The following is a 25,154-nucleotide window of genomic DNA, read 5'->3' on the forward strand; positions in this document are numbered from 1 at the left end:
CCACAATGGTTGGGCTAATTTACACTCCCACCAACAGTGTAAAAGTGTTCCTATTTCTCCACATCCTCTCCAGCATCTGTTGTCTCCAGATTTTTTAATGATCCCCATTCTAACTGGTGTGAGATGGTATCTCAATGTAGTTTTGATTTGCATTTCTCTGATGACCAGTGATGAGCATTAGGGATAAATATTATGTTATGAATGGTCAGAGGACAAGCAAGCTGCCTTTTTGGATCTATAAATGAATTGCTGATACAGTTGGCTAGCTAGACCTTCCACTGGAACAATTTACTTTTTTTTTTTTTGGCATGTGCAGAGCTTCATGTTAAAAAGTGGGCTCCAACTGGGGCCTCTTGTAAGGCTGGCATAATTTCAAAGCTTTGGGAGGCTGGACAAAATCAAACAGAGTGCAAACTGAGGGTAGAGTTTTTCTTAAAGAGAACTGAAAGTTTTCTTTGAAAGCATCACATACCTGTTCATCTTCATCCTGCTTTCACCTTCTAGTTCAGGAACACATGCCTTAGGTGCTCTCTCTATGGTTAGTCCCAATTCACTCCGTAAATGATTTCTAAGAAACTGCAGCCTTGGGTAGATTGTTGACTGAATTGCATCTGTTGTGCTAAAGTGGGTGGATGATGATGACTCGGTTGTTCCTGAGTTCACTTTAGGGTAGTGGTCCTGAAAGAGCATTCCCCGGAGCAGCAGTGTCACCAGGGACCTTGTTAGGAATGCAGATTCTCTGGTCCACACTGGGTCCACTGAATCAGAAACTCTGGGGTGGAGGCCTAGCTGTCTAGTTTAACAGCACCTCCCGGTGGTTTTGCTGCACCTGGTGTGGAGCAATCACCCATTTTCCTACTGAAAAGGAATGGCTTATAGGGTCTATATACATCGCAGCCCTATTCTTTGCTTAACAGGAAGTCTCCTTGGGGCAGAGCTTAACTTTGTTTGAGCTAGTAACATAACTTTTCTTTAAAAAATGAGAATGTTGATGTCACTTGCCAAGCTAGGACAGTCTAAAACTACCTTTGTCAGCTTTGCCTACACATTGGAATTGCCCGAGGAGCTTAAAACCACCAATATGTGGATCCCATTCCCAGAGAGTCTAATTTGATTGGCCTGGGCCTTGGGATTTTTAAATATTCTCCAGGTGATTTTAATGTGCAGCCAGGGTTCAGAACCACTGGAAACAATGGTGAATTGTTTGGGGAAGCTTTAGCAACAGTGAATTGTGGCTGGGTTGGTTTGGGTTGGCTGTAGCAGATGAACCTCAGTTTGAGAGGAAGAAAAGTAAATTTCTACATTTGGAACCTGGAAAATGTCTCTTGCACTAAGTTCATTCATCAAGCATAGCTGGATCATATGAGGTATTTCCTCTTAATTTTTCTTCAGTATTCATGACAATCTGTAATATGAAGTAATAGGATTCTCTTTTTTCCAAAGGATTTTTTTTCTCCCTACCCTCCTCCATCCCTTTCTCATTATCAGATTCCTTTAAAGCAGTTATCTTCTCTCGCTTTAACTTCTGAGAATTTGAGGTGGAGGTAGGGAGGAGTAATAATTACATTTTAAAAATCAATTAACAGTCATACTTTTGTAAATGTACGATTTTAGGTAGCTGAAAATTGTTTTATTTTAACAAAGTTAATGTTTGTAACACCACATACACTAACAGTATTTGTTAGAAAACATACAGCTTTGTAATATCCAAGAGGGTACAGCTGAAATTTCCCCAAGAATAAATACCCCACCATTTTGAAACTTAAATTTTCAATTACAGGTGAGATGTATTTCAGTACTGCTTGTTGGCTTTTTCCCCCATCCCTGGTAAAGAAGGGAATTATGAATCTTGCTCTACGATGTAGTCACTTTGAGATTCTTTTTCCAGAGAAACTGTTACAGAAATAACAAACAAGTTTTATTCTTAATGCTTTAACAGTTCAAGCTATGTCTTTGTCACAGTTTTTCTCCTAGAAAATACTCCAAAGAACAGAACATTTTTGATAGGAGCTAGTATAAATATGTCTCAAATCATAGTCAAAGCTTGGATTACAGTATATCTACCAGTTTTCTGTTTTTCACTGACATGGTTTACACGATATTATACAAACATGTTAGGGCTCAGGCCCAAAACATGAGAGATATCTGACCTTATGTTCACTTTGCTTGGTATTACATTAGTCTTTTGTGTCATAAATATTAGTTTTAAATATTCACAGTTTGGATTAATTTTAAGTCCCTTTGAGTAAGCCTGTATATTTTTATATATTTTAGTGTGAATCAAACAGACACGGCAATATGTAAATGAAGGTTTGAGAAAACACACATGTCATAATTATGACCTTTCTTGGTGATAATCTGTTTACATGGAGATACAGCATCAATTATAGCTCGTGAATAAACGAAATAAATAGCAACTATAGAGGACTGGGAATTTCCTCTCGTTCATAATGAGCTGTTTCTCTGCTCAGGCTGTGTATTTTTCTTTATGCCTATCTAACGCTTATAAGCTCTTTATGCGTATTTTTGGACTGAGGAGGCTAACAAAGCTGGACCTTTAGTTCTCTGAGCTGTTTTTTTTTTACATCTCAAAATAAGACATGACTGGGGTTTGAAGCAGTAGATTAACCTTGTCAATAGAACCAACCTGTATGCACAGTTTGCTGTGGAGTAGCAGTTTGCAGAATAGGCTGTGTTTTGGAGCTCATCTTTAACTTGTTTTTCTCTGACTGATAACCAAAAGACAGTATCGCAACAAAGACACTGGTCTTATTCCTTGAAGCAACATTAAAAGTTGGTGTGGTTTCATGCTAGAATGCGTAAACAAGTTTAGCTTTTACCATCAGTGTAAAAGCCACACCTTGTAATCTTCATCCCATATCTTTAGAAAATGTGGCACACTTAGAGAGTCTGTTCGTATTGCTAGCCTCCAGAATTATAGTGATATGATACTAAAATTACCAAGTGAACAAGAATGCTTACACCATTAGTTTATAAAACGTTGTCATATCTTCCTAATATAGTAAGGCCATATTGATGATGAGTGTTAAAAAAACTAGTTTATGTAAATGAGTTCAACCTGAGTTCAATCCTTCATAGTATTTATATAAATTTAAATTGTTTTGAAATGTAGTTTTGAAGTGTGATGAAATGTAGTTGATCATAAAAACATTCATATAAAGACATTCACAGCTAAAATCAAAGTATGGTGGCTAAATATTCATTTCAAAATTACGGACCTTTGAGTATCTGAGTACAGATGGTTATACAGATTTTTTTTGTTTTTGTTGTATACCCAACTTTGTTTTTAAAATTATAACAAATTTAACTTAATATTGAATGAGGCTAAGCTGATGCAAATGTTTGGGCAAAAATGGTATGTACAGAACTTATTGCAAGATGCCATTACATTTTTTAATAGTGTAGTAGAATAATGATGATACTGTGCTACCAGAAAAATGGGATGTCTTTAACAAAGAGCAGCAGAAGTCATTTAGGACCAGTTAACTAAGGCGTTAAGGCATTTCGTTAATGAGGCCACGCTGCTGAGTTTGATCTCTTCAGGGGCTGGTATAATTAATGCAACTTTGTTTTGTGGCTGCTAAATCCTCAATTTTGATCAGCTGTCTTGTAAATGTCTTGCAAATACACATGGTTGGTTGCAATCCAAAATATATTCCCTGTAAACAATGAATCAGTAGTGAAATGTAGACACTGTGACAATATACTTTGTTTTTCAGATTAATTTATATTTCATAATACTAAATTTATGCTGTTCAAAAATTTAACAATGTATGAAAAAGGTATTTAGTGAAGTTTCCCATCTGCCTAGTTTCTTTTCTCCTTCCCACTGGGTAATCACTACTATTCATTTCTTACATATCCTTACAAGCAATGATATATAAGGATACATGAATATGTATTTTTTCTACATCCTTTTAAAAATGAATTACATTGTCCTTTAGCAAGAGTTCTGGAACTTGTCTTTTTCATTGAACAATATGCCATGGAGATCATTCCCAAGAGCTTCCTGGCTACTCTTCACAGCTGCATGGTGTTCCATTCTATGGAAGTACCTTAACGTATTTAACCTTTTAATGGACATAGTTTCCAACCTTCTGCTATTACAGAAAGGCCTCAGTGAACAACATTGTACATATTTTATTTTTGTATAAAATAGCAGCATACACTCCATCTCTATCTCTATGATAAATTCCTAGAAGTAGAATTGCTGGGTAAAAATTTTCATAGCTATTGTCAAATTACCCTCCAAAGGGATTGTACAAATTTATACTCTTATCAGCAATTCATAATAGTGTATTTTTCCACAGACTTGCTCATATGTTTAGTTGAATTTTGAAATTTTTGCCAATCTTACAGGTTAAAATCTTTTAAAAAATATTTTACATTTATTTTGTTATGAGGGTTCAGGGAATTTTTCATATATTTAAGAGGCATTTTAAAATTCTTTTAGTGACCTGCCTGTTCATGTATTTTGGTCATTATTTTGTTGTGTTGCTGGCCTTTTTGTATTGATTTTAGGAACTTTTCATATTTTGAATCTTAATAAAAAGGCCAATCTGAGGTTGTAATTCTCTTTTGTTTTCTTTTGGTTCTTAACACTTAAATATTTGATCCATTTGTATTTTATCCTGGAGTAGGGTGTGAGGTATAGATCTAACTTTTCTTTTCCAGTGGACTACCCACTTCTTCCAGTGCCATTTACTGACTTGTTCAACTTTTCCTACTTTAAAACACAACTGAGACCAGCTCAGTCATGGAGAGTGACTTAATTCTTTCACCCCAGGCAGCAGTGAAAGAATTAAGAAACAGAGAGAGAGTGCAAAGTGGTACTATCAGGGAGGCAAATAGTCTTCTGAGCTGAGAGCTCTTCAGAGCTGAGAGCCTCGAGCAGACGCTCAACCACCACGTGTTTATTCTCTCTGAACAGGTGATTATTATTAACAAACAGGTGTTCTGTGTTTTCTCATAACACAAAGATAAACTAGGCAGGCAGCTGGTGCCTGCTTACCACTGATCACAGACAAACAGCATTCTCCACGAGGGAGCAAGGGGGCAGGGTCCCATATCCTGTGCTTAAAGAGCTTGTTTAACTGGCGTATGATATTCATATGCTGTTCACTGCTTTAGAATGCCCCAAGCACTTTTCCACTTGGGAGGCCAGCTCGGTTTTCCTTGGCATCATTCTCAGCAAACAATATAATTCTCCACACACTCAGCACACCACCTTCACTATAAACCCAAATCCTGTATGTATTTGGGCCTGTTTTTTGGGCTTTCTATTCTGTTTCACTGGTCTGTGTATTCAGGGACCAGCACCACGCATTTTAGTTGGTTTAATATCTGGTCAAATTAATTCCCTTCATGCTGCTTTTCTTTTTGGAGTTTTTGGGGCTTACTCTGGCTTAGGTGTTTTTCTATACAAACTTCAAGGTCTTTTCTGGTTAAAAATGGGTTTGTATTTTTATTATGATCATGATGAAAATTCAGCTTGGGGAGAACTGACAGCATTTTATGAAGATGTGATTCTATTTAAGAATGATTTTCAAGTCATCTGGTCTCCTTTAGAAACGTTAAACTTTTTGTCATGTTGGACTTGTCTATTTTTGATTAGTTTTATTCCTTGTTATTTAATAATTGTTATGTTATCTTTTTTATTATGTCTTATTACTGGTTTTCATGTTTATAAAATTGTAATTTTCATATATTGATTTTGTACCCTGCTAGTTGGCTGAATACTGTTTGTAGTAGTTTTTGAGTTTTCTAGAGTTTTAAAGTATATATATTTACATCTCCTGAAAATGAGATAGTTTTAATTCCTCAAACCAAATGTTATATAATAGTGATAAAGCAGGCATCATTATATTGTTCTGATTGTAGTGGAACTAATTCTTGTGTTTCCCATTAAGCATTATGCTAGCTTTTGGGGTGAGATAGACATATTTTTCATATTTAGGAAGTGGCCATTCTTATTTTATTGAATGTTTTATCAAGAATTCATGTTCAATTTTGTCAAATGTCATTCCAGTATCTATGGATATAATAATTTAATTCCCCCCTTTAGATCTGTTAATAGGATAAACTTGATTTTTGCTTTGCTACATACTCACTACAATCTAGTTTATGTCAACTTCATGACCTTTTGATTTCTGAATTTTAGATTTGCTTAAGGTTTAAAGATATGGAAGTTTGTTTTTATAGCTATGTAGAAAAATAACATTTCTTTAATGTAATGCAGGTGACTTGGGAGAAAAGGGGGAACCTGGCCCTCCAGGAAGAGGTCCCAAAGGTTTGCCTGGAGCTATAGGTCTCCCAGGTAAGTGTGTTATGCCGCTGAGAGGAGGAGGTAGTGAAATTAGTAGCAAATAGTCTGAACTGAATAAAATTTTAAAAGAATTGTTATTTGATCATTTAAGCATATTAATTATTCACAATGGCTAACATAGATTTTTCAAGACCAGCTTTAGTAAAGAGTTAAATGATCTGTAAATCATTCTGTATTTTTTGTGAGAAAATAGGTATCAGGATTTGAAATATTAATTTCCTTAAATAGTTGCTTCAAGAAAAATAGTGTCAAGGTCCAGGCACAATCTACTTGTTATTAAATTCTGAATAAATTGGGTCCTCTCCATTTCTAAAGCAGGTGATAATTTCCTGGATTTTTTTTTTTAAATCTAAAATGCCAGAGGAACAGGAAAATTAACCTGTTTTTAACCTCTTGCACAAGGAGTGACTGAAATTTATTTTAAAAGCTCCCCTTTCAAATACCCAGACTCTCCAAAACCCCACATCCAAAAAAGAAAAAAAGAGAAAATACAAAACTGAACATTCCTACTCATAACCACTACAAGCCACACACAAGCCGTATATCACAGCTGCGTCAGCTGAGGTGACAGGGTAGCTCCTGTGGGAAAGGCCCAGATTGTCTCACTGGGCCTTCTGTTCTCTTCATACGTCGGCTACCCTGTCACCAGAGTCCAGGTCGGAACACACTCATCCCCTGGGAAATGACTTACAAGCCCAACCACAGATGCAGCATAGCAGGGCCAAAAGCCAGTTCAGTTTAAGGGCATGAATGATGTGCAACTTTCCAGCAAACCCTCTCTTATTGCGGCAAGGCAGTGGCTTAGGAAGGCTCCCAAAGCCCTAGGTGTCTCTTGCTGAGGAGACTTGAGATGATATTTGCTTCCACAATGGTTTGGAAAACTTGGTTTAGGGAAGTTTAGGAAAAGAAATCACAGTTTTCTAATTCTGCCAGAGGCTGATGTATTTAATCATAGCTACAATTGTAGCCAAAAACATCACTGCTTTCCAATTATCCGTTTCATTGCTTCTGGGGATTGCGTTCTCATTAAATTTTTTTTTAAAAACATGAATGTTTAGAGATAAACACTGCCTTTTAAAACTGATTCATGGGCTTGTCAAAATGTTTTCATAAATTGATAAATTTTTATGATTGGAAATGGAAGATTTATGATTAGAAATGAAGGGAAAATCTGGTTTAAATGGGATTTAGATAAGATTTTAATATACAGTAAAGCGTGGATTCATTGATGGGTGATTAGAGGAGAGGAAAAGCAAACAGAATTTACTAAAGGTGCTTGTCTCCTTCACCAGTGGTAGGAATAGGAAGTTTTAAAGCTGATAGCATATCATCATCACAATTTACTTATCTATATATTTATGAGACAGCCTAATACTTCCTTCTCTCATTTTATTGACAAATCACTTAACAGTTCTTGAACCAATGACTTGCACTATTGGCCACATGTTCCTTTATTGAAAATGTATTATGGTTTCTAGGGATTCTTACTTTGAAAAAAATCTGTTGGGAAGCCATATTTTAAATTTAAAGATGAGAAGATGGAGGAAGATCAGCTCCACGTGTGCTGTGTCGTCAGGAGCACATTATCTCCCATCTGTAGTAAACCATTCCGAGGAGCTGAGCTGACGCGAAGTGGAGGGGGTGGGCAGGGAAAGGGGGCAAACAGGGCACCCACTCAGTCAGTCAGTCAGAGTGGCTTCCCTGACTTGCTTTTTAGAACATCAGACCATCCACGTGTAAGCAAAGTGTGAGGTAGGGCAAGATCATCATTTGCAGCCCTCCCTGGGATCACTTACACACAAAATTATTAATTTTAGCTGATCTTGGATTTAATCTTAAATCTGAATTGTTAAAACACTTTGCATATTCCCTTTTTCAGGCTCTTAATACCTGTCCTTTCTCTTTTCTTTTTGCTTTCTTATTTTGCCAGTCCTTGCACCGCCTTTCCTGGGATCACTTCCAAAATCATCCCCCTCCGCTGACCCCTCTTCTCTCACTTCCTTTCCCCACCAGCTCTGATTGTCTGCTGTCCTTCCTTCTCACCTTCCAGCTCACTCTTCTTTCCTGCTTTCCTTGTTCTAGTTACCAGGTCTCAGCCTTGGTAGCCTTTCTTTCTTGGATTTTTGTTACCTTTTAATTGAGAGGTATCTGACACTATTTAGTGAAAAATCTGAGTTCCAGATTCTTTTGCAAGAATACAGGCTTTCAAAAGCACAGATGCTGGATAAGAGGGGTCTGCTGCTGTGTCGTTCTCTCAGAGCTTTGGTGCAGTGTCCATGTGTAGCATGCAGGTTAAAGCACCAACTAAGGCTCTGGTTTTGAGATCGGCCCACATTCCCTTGTGGACACTGTGCATATATGCTCAAGTCAGTCAAGTTCCTGACAACAGATTTTTGGGTCATTCCTCCCTTAAAGCTAGTACCTGAAAGTGGACTGTTTGAAGAATAGCTTCTATAATTCAGACACCCCAGATTCACATTTTGACTCTGCCACTAACTAACCTTATGATATTGGGCACGTTACTTAATTTCTCTGCATCTCAGTTTTCCCACTTATAAAACAGTGATAACAAGAACATCTCTCTGATAGTATAATTCTGAGAAATAAACTCAATCCATGTAAATTGCTTAAGACAGTTCCTGGCTATAGTAGGCACTCAAGAAATGTTGGTTGTTAGTACTGTTATTAATATATAAAGTCCACTTTTTGCTTTTTAAGGTGGATCAAGGGGAGCTGAGGGCAAAGCTGGACCCCAATTCAGCTCTTGCAGCTTTTTCTCCGGTTCTTGATCAGCAGTAATATATTACTCTTCTCTAAATCAGCATCACCCCTGATGCCCTAGACCTTCCCTCCATGAAATTCTACTTCAACTGCAAATCACAAATGCAAAGTACTGGGTAGCAGTGCATCATCTCACTGGTTAATTGTCCACTGAGACTAGACTGCTTTTTATTTCTTGGTAGAGTTTGAATGTGACTAGGCATGTGATTTCTGATCTCTCAAAAATATAATATTAATAGGACTTTAAGGCCTGAAGGAACCTTCAAAAGGATTCTGTGCAGGAATTTGTCTGGAATCTTCTAGATAAATACACATCTTACCTAAAAGAAAGAACCTGCAGAACAGCCGATTTTACAAACTTTTTTGTTGTTCCTATTGTTGGATTTGGGGCTCAGATCCTCCTGAATAAAAAAAAGATAGTTAGATCCTTCTTTGTGCTAACAAGGCAGCTAACAAATTTTTAACAACATAACTAACATCATCATTTTCTATCAGTTGTTAGAGTTCCTGTATTCTTTCAGGTCAGTTTTAGTTCCCTGTCTCCTCTCTACAATGATATATCTCTGTTCAGTATTAAGACATGGCCTTTAGGAACGTAATGCTACATTGCTTATTATGGAACACAGATTATTATTATAATCAGTACATTGATGGTCATTTTGGCTACAGTGCTTTGTTGTTTAAAAAGTACACATATACAATCTAGTTTGTTTCTCACAGCCAGGAGTAGGCTGGGTAAATACTTAAGAAGTGCAGACGTGGAGCCAGGCTTCCAGGGCTTATGCACTATGCTTTTACCTCTTAGTGCTCCAGTTTCCTCCTCTGTGAATGGGAATCACCACGCCTACTTTGTATTTAGGAGCATATATGCACATGTGCATACATATAAAGCTCTTGGAACAGTGCCTGGCATATGGCAAACAAACACTCTGCAAATTTAACTGTTATTGTTGCTCCCTTTTTAAATAATATATTTGAGAAAATATAGACTCTTAAATTCACATCCTGACAAAAGTCTCTCAGGTAATAACAAGGCAGATTCATGCTTCATGAGTCCATGTTCACAAAGTGGACAAAATGATTGGCTGGCTGTTCAATCATATGATTAGTTTGTCTGTGCACTGTAGCCATGTGAATTGGGCATGGCCCATAACTGCTGAACATCTTGCTTCTCTTTCTGCCTCTCTTGCAGAGCTCCAGGAATCACATTAGCAATCCCTGGAACTTTAGTCTCCCTCACCTTCAGTTTCATGCTAGTGAGCTAGTGTTATTGCTTGGTTGGTTGTCTCATAGACCTCTCTCTGTCTGCTGCCACTGAGCTCACCCATTTGGGACTAGTTCCTTGTCACTCTGAGAATTTTAAAGAAACATATTTATTAATGAGTCCAACTTCCTCTTTGTGCACTCAGTAGGCCAAAAAATAAATCATTTGTATGTGAACACCAGGGAGGTGACTTGTGAGCTGAGATGCTTTTTGCCTTTTGGACATGGAAGTTATAGCTAGCTTTGTGCTAGATTATACTAGGTTGTAAAACTATTCTGTTTTCTTGTGCAAAGTCGGCGGAAAGGTGAGCTTTGCTTGAGACTATTGAGTGGGAAAATACACGTGCACACGTTCAGTTCTGGCCTAAGTTTTGCAGTACCTAATTATTTCATTTCCATTGCTGCAGCTGTTTCATTTGGTTGCTGGGCCTTACATAAACCAGTTTACAATTCCTTAAGCATACTGCTTTGTCAAATACCTCAACCTTAAGCTCAAGAAATGTAAGAAAGTCCTGGCACATACAAAAAGTCTATAAACCAGTGGGTTAATTATGAAGTATCCCATTTAATGTAAAAATTGTTCACTTTTTTTTTTTTTTTTTTCTGCCTATGTACACAGCCCCTTTCATTCCATAGCATGTATTAGGTAAGGGGCTGCCTCCTTCAGAATGGTCCAGCCAGGATTGGCTTCCATCAGTGTAACATGACTGCTCTCTAGTGGTTTTACAGAGAATGACATAGATACTCATTTCTTAAAAACATGAAATGTTTGGCAATAACATTTTTAAATGTTTCTCTTTTAATTGACATATAATAACTATACGTATTTATGGTATACATAGTGATGTTTAAATAGAAATATTATATAATTACCAGATTAGGTTAATTAGTATATCCATCATCTCAAACATGTATCATTTCTTTGTATTGGGAACATTCAACATTTTTATAGGTCCTTGACATTTCAGAAATCCATGTAATCATTAGGCAGTTAGTGTAAGTAACACACACGAGGCAGACAGAGCAAAATGACATTTTAGACCTATGTTTTCTCTTTCTGAAGAGTTACAAAGTAGTTGATAGATATTCATTAACGCAGGTGTTGGGCTAGCTGTTTATGCACATTTTGTGAACGGTTATTATGAGTCAGCTTCACTTTTTGGGTGCTGTGGATGTGGACTTAGTGTCACCCAACTGAGGCTTCTACATAGTTTAGAACTAAGTCCATGAGAGCAAAAGCCCCGGGTCAGGGCCCTCCAGAGCCTGACAATCTGCTACGTTAAGGCTGTTTCTTTTTTTCCCTTTGATATTTCTACAGGGCAAAACCTCAGAAAAATATCTTAGTTTCTTGTGATCATTAGAGCTCTGCAAAAATCAATACTGCTCTTTGTTTTTGTACCTCTGTCTACTTCCTGGTCAACTCAGGCCCATTTAAAAAAATGAACACACACACACACACACACCCCCTGCCACAACCCCCAAATTCTTCCACAGAGTTAAAAAAAAAATCAATAGGTAGGAAAATACAGTTAGATTAGTGCGGTGATTAAGGGTCCTCATCTCTCAACACTTTCTAGCTGTATGACTGTCAACAATTATTTGACCTTCCTAACTCTCAGTTTATACATGAGAAAAATGGGCTTAATAATGAGCATAGTGTATGGCACATGGAAAAATGGAAAAGAGAAAGCATTCTCATTAAGTGTTGGTGATGATGATGATGATGATGACATCATCCAAAGCTCCAAAGGATAAATTGCTGCATTTGCCAAAGGCAGAATTGGATGAGATGTCGTTTCATAAAATAAATCAAAGGTAGACAGGATGGCTTCATCAACTCTTCCCTCAGAGGATAAGCAGCAATTTGGAATGAACTCAGCAAGGTAAAAAAGAAAAAGAAAAACTTCTCCTGGAGTGTGTTAATATGGGGAACTAAATGTGAAAATCTAAAAGGCTATCCTTCTGCTTTTTAATATTGTTTGTGTATTAGGGAATAAATTCTCTTAAACTTAAGATTTTTTGCTGGCTCTACAAATGTTGAAAAAATTTTGAATTAGTTGGTAACATTTAAACATTAAGAGCTATTTGTTTTAAAACTCAGCTTCCTGGCTTCTCTTGAAAATGATCTGTTCTGGCAACACTGGCCTGTATTCCCCGATGGCAGCTGTTAGCTGGAGAAGAGCTGCTGCCTGCATCCACTTTCCAGCTCATCACAGGCCTCACTCCTCTCTTTTGTCTGCCCACACTTATGTGGAACATTAGTAGCCAAGTATTAGTGCAAATATATTTCATTGCATTTGCACTTTACATTTTCAGCTCATGAAAACAGTGAGGGAATTTCTTAATCCAGGCTCATTTCTTTATAACATCAGGGATCAGCAAACTTTATTTGTGAAGGATCAGATTCTTGGGCTGCAAGCACCGTGTTGCAGCTGCTCAGCTCTGTCCTGGTAGTGCCAAAGTAGCCACAGATAGTATGTAAACAAATGACCATGGTTGTGTTCTAATAAAACTATTTATAAAAACAGGATTTAGCTCATGAGCAGATGTTTGCCCACCCCTGATCTAAATGACCAGCCCAGCCCCTGTGGTTATTTAGTTTTCTACCTCTTCTGTGGGCATTTCCTCCTCCTAAACTTGATTTGATTTTAAGGCACAACTGGTATGTCTCAGTGGGGACATTCCTACTGATAAGGTGCACTGAAAATCAGATTTAGATCTGGCTCATCTTCTAAACGTTAAAAAAATCACCTTCACCTTTAACTGCATCTGGTGTCAAGGATCTTAACGTTACTGCTAAAGACATAGTTCTGCTACAGCCTTATCCATAGATGCTGTGGATTAGGGAGAAGCTTTCTCAGGGGCCTCATTAGAAGAAAACACATAATGATTTCCTTCATACTAACTAGGTATAATCGAATGAAAGTGTATGGAATAAATTAGGGGAAATTACTTATATCTCCTCTTATCTATAGCTTCAAGATGGATAAATTCAAAGATAATTATCCTCCCTTAAAGCTTATTAATATATCGCCCTATGACATTGCTTTGTGTGGATTGAATTGTATGCACCAGAGGAAGAATGAGATTTTACGTAAAATGGGATCTCTAATCTATCCTTCTAAAAGTATGTGAAATATATGTAATAAGACCACTGAATAAGATCATATTACTATAGTAACACCCACAAAAGACATGTAATAAGACTACTAAAATAGAGAAAGAAAAGTAAAAACCACAGAGAAAAAAGGAAAGTAACCAACTATAAGCAAATATGTAATTGAACATGTAGATTTGGCTTCCAGCTTTTTGGCAGAAAGGCCAAGTTAAGATGGCTGAGATGGAATGAGGATCTATCATATATTATATTGGCATACACAATATGTTTTACACTGAATTCTCATCACCACTTTTATAATAATTGTGTGAAAGTGCTGCTGGTGCATTGGGGTAAGCATTTAGCAGACGTTCCTCTTTGTTATGGGGTGCTATGTCTCAGAGAATGTGCCCCATTGAAGGCAACATAAAACCCTTGAACATGACAAAAAGAAGACAAGTTAAGAAAAGCCCCCAAAGAACCTGTAATGGCGAAGTTCATGTTGGGGAAAGCCCTTCGTGACAAAAATATGAAATTTTGTAGGGTGAATGGCACAGCCTTCTAAAAGACATTAATCAGTAATAACTTAATAATTATAATAATAGCTCCTACTTATCAGATGCTTTCAACTGTAGAATTTTATTATTATTATAATATTATTATGTTTAAGATGGAGTCTTGCTTTGTTGTCCAGATTGGAGTGCAGCGGCACGATCTTGGCTCACTGCAACCTCCACCTCCTGGGTTCAAGTGATTCTCCTGTGTCAGCCTCCTGAGTAGATGGGACTACAGGTGCCCACCACCATGCCTAGCTAACTTTTTTGTATTTTTAGTAGAGATTGGGTTTCACCATTTTGGCCAGGCAGGTCTCAAACTCCTGACCTCAGGTGATCTACCCACCTCAGCTGATGCACCCACCTCAGCCTCCCAAAGTGCTGAGATTACGGGCGTGAGCCACTGCACCCGGCCTGAATTTAGTTATTAAGAAGACATTATCCCATCTTGTAGATTAAGAAACTGAGAGGTTAATGACTTGCTAATGTCACATTATTCATAAATGACAGGGCTAGAATGTAAAGCTATTTGTCTCCAAAACCTGCTTTTTTAACCACTGAACTATACTTTTCCCTGCCCAGATGTTGCTCAACTATTAGAAGTAAGGAATACTGCTATTGCATTCAAAAGAAATATAATGTGAGCCACAAGTGTGAGTTGCATGTATGATTTTAAATTAAGTAGCCACATGAAAAAGGTAAAAATAAGTGACATTAATTTTAATAATACAGTTTACTTAACCCACTGTGTGCAAAAGATCATTTCATCATGTAATAGACACAAATATTAATGAACTATTTTACATTTTTTTCATATGAAGTCTTTAAAATCCAGGTATGTTTGATACTTAGTTCATCTCCATCTGGCCTTGTCACATTTCAGTGCTCAATAGACACCTGTGGCTGGAGGCCGCCATGCACAGTGCAGCTCTACTGATGGAGATGTGGTTAGAGACACCCGAGGTCTCCTTCTACTTTTAATTTCCATGAAAATCCAAGTCCAAGGAAGGGATCTTATCATCATCATCATCATCTTCATCACTAATCATCAACAGTCATTATGCATTATTTCCAAAAGCATTTGTTAAGCCTCTTACCTGAGCACTGCTGAGCTGTGCTCTGGTTTTCTGCCAGTTGGCATCAATGAGGATTCTCCTCTTCACATGTGCAATCTTCTCTGTGTTTCAGGTGACCCAGGCCCTGCCAGCTATGGAAGAAATGGCCAGGATGGTGAGCGAGGCCCCCCCGGGGTGGCAGGAATTCCTGGCGTGCCTGGACCCCCAGGACCTCCTGGGCTTCCTGGTTTCTGTGAGCCAGCCTCCTGCACCATGCAGGCTGGTCAGCGAGCATTTAGCAAAGGGCCTGACCAGTGAAAGCCTTAGTGCTGCATGGCTCTCTGCATGAATCACACCTGGTGAAGGAGCTTGGGGGAGAAATACCACCCAAAGCTGGGGCAAAGATGACAATGTATTACCTTCAGCATGATTACAGAAGTCCTACTTGACAATCAGATTTAGAAGAACGGTGCTATTCAATAAGTTCTCTTTCCTTTCCTTGGAGGGAAGGAAGACAGCAGTCATCAGTTAAAAAAAAGAAGAAAGAAAAAGAAAACCAAACACCTCCCTAGAATAAATTTATACTCCTCTTCCCAGGATCTTGAGCTTTAGTGTGCTATACCTATGTGTCTTATCGTGGGCCACTGTGCCAATAAACAAAAACAACTGTTTGGTTTACCTCAGTTGCAGTAGTTATTTTCATTTAGATGTTGTTCTCAGATTATTGTTTCAGTTATGTAGAGGATTACTAGAGTAGTTATGAAGAAACCCCACTACATTCAATGGAATTGGTGCTTAAAATCCCATCAATGTGCTGTCTCTGGAGTGATAAGAAAGGGCTACATTGCCCGAAATGATTTCCTTACGTCACAAATTGGTTTTCTTCTTCAGCCTGAACTGTATGTACTGTACCCCAAACCTGTTAATATTTTGAGTGCTTCTATATGAAAGCAAGGAAAGAATTTTAATACTCTGGCATTCGTAAATGTTATTGATGAGATTATTTATTTTAAAGGTTTGAGGTAACATCTCTGGTTGTACCAAAGAAGAAATAAATATGGTTTCTTAATCTCTTGCATGTTTTCTTATAAATAATCATGTTCATTGACAATAAGTTACTGAACTAATTATTTAGATACATTAAACATTATTTGATTACTGGTTCTATAGGTGTATGTTTATAATATTAGTGTTTTTTCTACATAGAGTGAAAAGCTGTTCCACAGAGCATGTTACCCTATGACAGGTGTGTGTGTGTGTGTGTGTGTGTGTATGGGGAGAGCTTCATGGACCTTTTTGAAATGTTAATTCCCTAGAAAGAAAGATGCACAGGTACATATGCATCTATATTTTTGTATAGTATTTCAGAGATTTCATGGACTCCTTTAAGTCTAGCCTTGCTTTATTTCTAGGTTAAGAACCACTGCCTTAATTTCAATGGTTAGTTCCCTCCTACTCAGAATTTTATTGAAAACATGAGTTATGTTTCACCATTTCTTAAAAATTTTATAAAGGCAGCTCAGCTAAAGCACTGTATACTTAAGTATTTCCTGAACACTTAAGCACTTTATTATTTATGTAATCTTATTGGCTTGCTGTTTCATTGACATCTACTTAAGTATCCAGCAGACTTAATATATTTTATATCACAGAGCCTATGAGTAACTTGTGCTGGGGTGCAGCTCAAGATCATCAGTATCTTTAGTTAGTTTATGGAACTAAATTCTGCCAAGTCAAAGGGAAGTGAGCCCTAATATAATTTTTTATATTTTTTTCTATGTATACTTTTATACATTTTAAAATTCTAGTCCTAGTTGCTTGGTTAAATCAATCATTATGTAATCTGTATTTGGATTTCTTTAAAACTGCTTACAGCATTAGTTTTATGCTTCCAGCATGAGTTTTGCTTAAGAAGAAAGATTCCAACTTTACCACATAGATCAGTGCTATTTACATAGACTGCAAGAATGGTCTTTTCCTTTTTTTGAAAATGATTTTTGAAAATAAAGGTCTCTGTTATAGCTCCCTAAAACAGTACTTTAAAAAATGGCAAACTTTTTCAGGAGCTATGACACATAATTAAATAAATGCATAGAAATTATCTTTCCACCAAAGTGCTTTTATTTTTAACTAGAATGACATAGTCAAATACAATAAAATAAAAATTAGATAATCAAACATACTTCTAAGTTTTATAATATTCATAAGAAAATTTAAAAATAAAATTTCAAAGAACAGTTCACTCAACTGCTTTACATACCTGGTTATGTGAAGGTTGTACAACAAGCTCCACAGATATAGTCAGCAACATTGGAAACAACCATTTACAAATGGATTATGCAAAACTACCACATTCCAAATGGCAGGAACAATTCATTATAAATTTCAGTTAAGTGAAGTAGTTTACAGAAGCAGTAGATACTTGACATAGAAATTGCAAGGAAAAGCGCCTAGCAAATTCCCTTAATGAAAGAGAGTTGACAAATGTTGAACCTGACCAAGTATGTCTCTCTGGCAAAACAGAAATCTCAAATCCTCTCTGAGATATTTTTGAAAGTTGGATGAAGTGGCAACTAGAGCACTCACTGAGAGAGGAAAGTGTAAATAATTAAAGTTGGTTCTAACCTGGCATGTTAATTAAGGGCAAATAATTTTTGATTTATTTCTAGCCAGTGTGTCTATGGCAGTATGATATGATTTTCAACCCAAATACCTGACAGGTTGGTTACGAACTATGGAAATCACTTCCTAGACTGAGCACATAAATTCACTGGCATGGTTTTGGATAATTGGCTTCTGCACAGCAGAAGAGTATGAATGTGTAGTGATATCTGGATAGGTGATGGATCTGATTATGTATGGATACTTTATGTTTCAAACTGACTGAACAAATACTGTTATTCTCAAACATCATTAGTAAAATCTGATTTATCTGCCACCTGAAATAAGCTTAATATAAATTCCTGCTTTAGAAGATCACCTCTACTGTATTTTTAAAATTTTTTGGTGATTATAGTGTTTCTGAGAAATAGTCTCTGAGTTTAAAAGTAAGCCAAGGCCAGTCATGGTGGCTCACACCTGTAATCCCAACACTTTGGGAAGCCAAGGTGGGAGGACAGCTTGAGCCCAGGAGTTTGAGACCAGCCTGGGCAAGACTGAGTCTCCCGACTCTACAAAAATAAAAACAAGTTTAAAAATTAGCCAGGCATGGTATTGAGTGCCTGCAGTCCCATCTGCTCGGGAGGCTGAGGTTGGAGGATCACTTGAGACCAGGAGTTTGAAGCTGTGGTGAGCTATGATCACACCACTGCATGCTAGCCTGGGTGACAGAACAAGACCCTGTCTCTAAAATAAATGAAGTAAACCAACATAGGTGAAAAACCAGTAGAAACAGTGATTTCCAAATATAAAGAAAACTACTTAAAAATATTTGCTGGTAGCCTGGCAAAACGAGTGAAAACTCAGTATTAAGGAAAAAATAGTAGCAAACTAGCAATCTTGCTGTTTATAGAGGGGCAACAGACATAAATGGTTTTAAATATGTTTTTAAAAAAGAATACTTGTGTTCAATAAACACAGGTCAAGTCCTTTTTTACAGAGTCAAATACTTTTCAATTGTGTAGCCTTTTTTAGTGAGTTGTGATCCAGGACATGGCTGTATTAACTACCTATGGCTCAGGAACTATTTAAATCAAAATGGGCTGACTGCAGTAATGTCTGTAAATACACATGCTCAAATGCTCTTTTAATAATGAACAAGAGGGAGTGTAACATATTTGATAGACCTGGGTTTCAGGAAGAGGATGCTAACTGAAAATTACTTTTAGTCTTAATAAACGGCAATTCATGCTAACTTTCTGCTTAAGATGCCTTCACAAATTAGTCTTGACTCCAAGTTATTGAAGTGTAGCTGGAGAAAGAACAAGTGAGGGAAATTGTCTCCAACAAACTACCTCTCCTTCTGAGATATATTTGAAATTCCATTTTGTCTCAAAGTTGAAAATGTGTGTGTGAAAAGACAATATTCTTTAGAGAGCACCTAGTTAATTTATCCGAAGGGGGCCTGAAGATAGGAATAGTTAAGATCTATGTAAGTTATTACCCAGTATAGGTAAACATATAAATCCTCTAGCATGTTTTGATGTAATTAATTTCTGTTAAGAAAACCTGCTATGTATTCAACTACTTATTGCCTATCGTCTTATCACTCACGATGCCAGAGCTTCTACTGATGAGAAAAGTTAATTGTGTTATTTCTGATCTCCCTCAAGGACCTCTAGAGCAAAAAGCCTCAAATGATTTTAGGGAGATGATCACTCTGGGGGACAAAAGTCCCAAGGGACTGCTTGCTCTCTGGCTTTTGTTTCTGTGTATAATTCTCATCTGAAATAATTAAACTAGGCTTTTTATGAACTGTCAGATGGGTGATAAACTTAATTATTTCAAGCTGAGCGATGATTCATGTGACAAACCAAACTATAATTATGGTATAAACATGAACCCTGCAATAGACCAATTAAACTTCCTTGGACTCCGGTGGGGCTTGTGGTTAGCCTAGAGTGCTTCTGGAGCATCTCTGTGGCTGACACCTAACAGAACGAACTGAAGCATGGAGCTTCAGCCTCCAGGAGTGATGAAGAGTAGATATGGCCTTAATAATTGCACCTTAGATTTCCCTAACATAGGGACAAATTCTTTATTGCTGAGATAGGTGACAAGCTCATTATGCTTAATGAACACGTAAGAATCAAGGCCTCAAAGCATTATGTACATGTGGGATTTAGAATAAAACTAGTGTCATTGCACTTAACGTGAGTATATTCAATTAAACCTTAAAGAGTGAAAAAAAAACAAAAACAAAAACAAAAAAACCTTAAAGAGTTTGATGAGGTAAGATAGAGAACAAACAAAATAGGGGCAAACACATCCTAAATGCTATTTAAAAATAAAGAAGTTGGCTGGACACTGTGGCTCACGCCTGTAATCCCAGCGCTTTGGGAGGCCAAGGCAAGTGGATCACAAGTCAGGACTAGCCTGGACAACATGGTGAAAGCCCATCTTTATTAAAAATACAAAAAAATTAGCGGGGCATGATGGCGGACAGCTGTAATCCCAGCTATTTGGAAGGCTGAGGCAGAGAATTGCTTGCACCTGGGAGGCGGAGGTTGCAGTGAGCCAAGATTGTACCACTGCACTCCAGCCTGGGTGACAGAGCAAGACACTGTCTCAAAAAAAAAAAAAAAAAAAGTTGTAAAATATGCCCGATACAACCTGAATTTAATTTAAAGACATTGATGTGCTGAAAAACATTTATCCCCAAAATGTACTTTACATAACACAATAAAATAATAAAAAGTTGTAAAATAGCTAGCAACTTTACTTACATCAAGGAGCTTAGTATGGTCACACAATACATACACTTCTGATAAACTGAAATCTTATTTACCTCCTCATTTAGCGAAACCTCCCACTTTATTAGTATTCACTTGTGACAAATTCATGAAGCAAGTAGCTAAGTCCTCGAGTTGTACCACATCACTCACCATTGGATCTGAACTTGCAATTTTTTTTCCACTTAGATTTTCTTAGACTTAGCTTTGGTCTTACAAGCTTGTCTTATCTTTCAGGCAAATTCTTGCTGTGATGGGTCTATTTATCTGAATGAGTTTTTTCTGTATTCACTTGTGTTTTCATTTAATTTAACCAAATTGATCAGTTACTCTGCCATGATTTTGTTGAGTAAAACATTTGGACTATAGCTCCAGGTATGCCACACAATAAAAATGACAACAGTCATTTGTCCTATTGCCTGAGACGTTTAGTAATTGAACAAATTTAACATAATTAATGCTACCTTTACCAGCCAGCTAATAAACACAGTTCAATGGACTAAGTCACTTTGAATTACGTAGGCATACAAGATACAAATTCAAATGTTTTCTGCACCTCTTCCTCTTTAAAGCCTGCAAAATCCTTATGAGCAGAGATGGGGAGAGTGCAAAATGCATCAACACTCAAGTATTAAGAAATAACACTGGGAAACCATGACAGTAAACACTTGGGTGTCTTCAGAAGGTGGATACAGACAAGTGTGAAAAATACTTTAAGAGGAGCGATGGACAAATTTGCAAAACTATTCTCAGTATTTATTAAAACAACTTCAGCAAAACACTTAACAGAGAAATTCTCAATCTCAGTGTATTATTGTTATGAAAATAAAAATGGTACTTTGAAAAAAGTGTTCCTAACCGTACTTTTGTAAATAGTGATGTGTTCTAGAAAAATATAAACATTATACAAATCTAATTGTAAAATTTTAAGTACACTGAATAATATAGAGTTTAGACATTGTGTAATTTTATAAATTGTCTACTTCTTGTGATAAGCTAAATCTTTTTTTTCTTGTCTGTTGAAAGAGAGTATCTATCCTGTCTAAAAGCCAGGATAATTATTTAGATGTTTATATATCGATCACTAAAATATGAGAGTGGTGTATAAACAGTTATGAATAGTAAATCTTCATCTTAAGTGAGCATGTAAATACGTATATATCCACCGAATAAATAAAATCAAAACAGTCAACAAACCAAAGGGTATTGTGCCTGTTTCATATAGATGCTTAAAATTAGAAGAAACATAAATTAACAAAACAAATTAACAAAAATTATCTACAGAAGTAAAAAAAAAAAAAAGTGCAAAGGCAAGAGTTTGATTTAGTTGTCCACTAAACTGTTTGTAACCTTTTATTTCTGTTACTCAGTTCTTTTGAACAAATTGCTTTAAACACCATCTTGTGGACAAATGGAGGTATATCACAGGTTCCCAACAGATGAGAGAGACTGCAGAAAGGCTAAACCTTACTTAACTCATAAAACAGATTCATAAAAATTACTTTATAAACCAACTATCAAATGATAACTTTAACAGACAACATATTTTAATATAACTGCTTATGTTCTTTAAGTGAATAAAATTTTAAAGTTTAAACAATATCATAAAATATGGAAATAAACATAGGGTTACTTTGATCACAAAGTAAAACATCTAAAAGGTTAAAACTGGCTGTATTTCTGTTATGGTTAGACGTAATGGTTAATGTCTTCAGTTGGAAAGCACAATGAACAAATTCATGAATTATTCTTCCATTTTTCTTTGGATTCCAAAGGCCATAAATATTAATTGAAGTCATACTTTAATCTTTCCATAGAAAGACTTCTGTCTGAAAGTGTTTTGAGTTTGTTATAAAATGTAAGATTGGAATTCAGACATACTTGCATATGGAACACCGTTTTAATATTAATTGTCATCATGGCTCATAATTATTTTGTATTTAAACATGTACGTTGTTTTCCGGAGTGCAAACAAGAGGTAATTCATGAATTTGAATCATTCTTCTCCCCTGCTTTGAACATCACTAACATCTATGTGGAAATAAACACATGTTTTGGAACAGAATAAAATGGTACAAGGGATTTGGCAACCACCAAGTCATTTAGAGGAACACTTCCCAACCTACTTTGGGGCCCAAATTATTTACTTTCTTTTTATTAAAGGAATTGGGCAACTGCCAAAGCTCCACTTCATTTGTTGTTAAATTAGCTGGACCGGGCATTTCTTGCTGCCCTTTGTTGCACATCATGTGTACAGAGCTGAGGCAGGAAAAAGTATCTGAAGGTAAATAATAGAGTAGGGTGAGAAAGGCTTGTACCATGTGAACACAGCCCTGTTTCTCTAGTTATGTCAAATTTAGTCACATTTCCCAGTTATCAAAAATGAGCTTGTGTCACTGTGACAAATCCGCTTTGTAATATGCATCATATAATATTTCCCCATCCCATCAAATTACCTGAATAAATACAAATTCTTGAAATATGAATTAACCAGTCAAGCCTTAATGAAATTTAGAAAGATTTCTAAATATACAATTTGTAAAAAAGTATGCATGACATATTTCATAGAATACAAATGAACGGGTAATAAAACAAGAAAATGAATTGTCTTTTTATGTCTATGAAAGGAACAACTCAAAAACAAAAAAAATTGATTATCATCAGCAAAAAAGGCCATGAAAACATTAAAATGATAAAATAAATATTTTTAAATTAGCAAAGAGGCAACAGATAAACCACCTATTAATATGAAAAAATAATCTTTGAAAACATACAAAATGTTTAGCTTTTTGACAAATTCAAGTAAATTAATATGAGTGGCAGATAAGTTGTAAGCTTTTAGAAAATTCAACAAATTAAAAGCTCAAGATATACACATAGCACCAAATTTTAGATCTATGTACACTTTTTTGGGATAAATTACCATTTTACTAAGAAAACACATATCTATATTCCAATTGTGTAAGTTTAAAACACAGCACCATTGTTGGTATTGCACAAGAAAGAAAACAAAAAAGAAAATCAATTTCAAAATGCTTACAATAAATAAAATAACCTTGTAAAATAAAATAAACTTGGAATTGAAATATACAGCATAATTCAATATGAAATACCTAAACCGTTGTAGGTATGCACAGCCATTGTAGACAGTACCTGACCAGCAGTTCACTAATCTATAATGAAAACCAGTTCAAATCATGATGCATTTGAACAAACCGTGCCTTAAATTAGTCATGTTCCTCAGACACAACTCTGTTCACAGCTTTTTCCAATTTCAGTGGGCTTGCCTTTCTAAACTCATTTTTCAGTAAACAGACAAAAGCAATCATCCCATCCTGTTTTAGCCAAATTGAAGTATGAATCAGGGGTGAATCCTGATTGCTGTGATAGGCAGGATCTTGCGGCATATTCTCACATTTGTGGGACCCATCATCTAGATTTCTGCAACATCCTTATGCCCAGTATTCTAGAGAATCAGTGCCTGTCAACCAACAGTTCCTCAATTAATGTATAGCTAATCAATAGGAAGACTGTTTAGTCATTTGGTTGATGATCACTGTATTTTTGTTTCTTTTCAGAGGACATGGTGTTGGAGTGGGAGTGAGCTCTTTGGTCTGAGCACTAGTTGCCTATTCGGTCCTATGGTTTTCCTTTGTTGAGCTGTACCTCTTGCTGCAGCTTCTGGAGAAATATAATTCTCCTTAAGAGCTGTTGGACTTTACCTTCTTAATATGCATTTGCTGACACTACAAATTCATCTTTCAGGACAATTGAGTTTCTTTTCCATTTGTTACACATCCCATCCTTTGTTCTGCTGGTGGCTTCTTAAAGTCTGAGGGTGATGAGGTCATAAGGACAATGGACACAAGGGCCCAAAGATCTTGCTAGGCCATTGAAGCTTTAATAGTACCAAAGACAGCTTGGTGGTTTCCCTACAAAACATCTCATAGGGAAAACAGCTTTCTGTTGACCAAATGAGAAACTCAGCGGGAGGACCACAGAGTATTAGGCTTTTTTTTGCAGAACCCATACCCAACTGGAATTTGATACTCCCTTTTCCTGTAGTACTCATTCATACCAGTGGTGATTGCTTTGAATTGAGCTCATTATACAGAATTAACAAAATCATTTCAGTAGTTGGCTATGCTGGGTGTTTGGGCTCCCTGATAAAACAGTTTCCTGTGTTTTTTTTTCAAAACATAAGCTATAAAATGAAGTTCTTATTGCCTATTTTTCAGCATAAGTAGGATAGATGTAGATGGTATAAGAATTCTTAAGTTATAAAACGTAGACAAAAAACATTCAACAGGAGCAATGCAGTATATCAAAAAAGTTGACAAAATGTTTAGCAATGATAGTAAATTTAAACACCAAGAAAACTTAAAGATAAGTCTGAAACTTTAAAATTCAGAAATTAAAGGCCAACCACATGTTGATGAATCTACAAAATGGATATCATCATCAGTCTACTAAGTCACAAGATGCAATTTCCTTTTGAAGAAGAACTAATGATAAGATTTACTTGCATATTTCATATCTCTGACTAAAAATCATAGCAATTGTAAAGCAAAACATATGGAATGAATTTGGAAAAAATCAAAAAATGCTGATTTGCAATTGCTTTAGGAATAGGATTCAAATGGTTGCTTTTAATGTCTGGCTTACTCA

The 25,154-nt window shown here is 36.4% G+C and overlaps 2 protein-coding genes across 3 annotated transcripts in view; one reads left to right on the forward strand and one right to left on the reverse strand.

The window, feature by feature from the left end:
* COL9A1 (collagen type IX alpha 1 chain) overlaps positions 1 to 16,254 on the forward strand; it is an 88,040-nt gene extending 71,786 nt beyond the window's left edge. For both annotated transcript variants that reach the window (XM_017549430.2, XM_017549431.2), the window contains 2 exons: positions 6,260 to 6,337; positions 15,230 to 16,254. In XM_017549430.2, the coding sequence (XP_017404919.1) occupies positions 6,260 to 6,337; positions 15,230 to 15,414 (263 nt within the window). In that variant the 3' untranslated portion in view covers positions 15,415 to 16,254. The remainder of the gene's footprint in view (positions 1 to 6,259; positions 6,338 to 15,229) is intronic.
* Positions 16,255 to 22,469: 6,215 nt separating this feature from the next.
* Positions 22,470 to 25,154, reverse strand: part of COL19A1 (collagen type XIX alpha 1 chain) — a 338,927-nt gene continuing 336,242 nt past the window's right edge. Inside the window, exons 51-52 of the mRNA XM_037746028.1 lie at positions 22,613 to 22,745; positions 22,470 to 22,517 (exon numbers count right to left, since the gene is read on the reverse strand). Coding sequence (XP_037601956.1) covers positions 22,470 to 22,517; positions 22,613 to 22,745 — 181 coding nt within the window. The remainder of the gene's footprint in view (positions 22,518 to 22,612; positions 22,746 to 25,154) is intronic.

Source organism: Cebus imitator, unplaced genomic scaffold, assembly GCF_001604975.1.
Source record: "Cebus imitator isolate Cc_AM_T3 unplaced genomic scaffold, Cebus_imitator-1.0 Scaffold218, whole genome shotgun sequence".
Lineage (NCBI taxonomy): Eukaryota > Metazoa > Chordata > Mammalia > Primates > Cebidae > Cebus > Cebus imitator.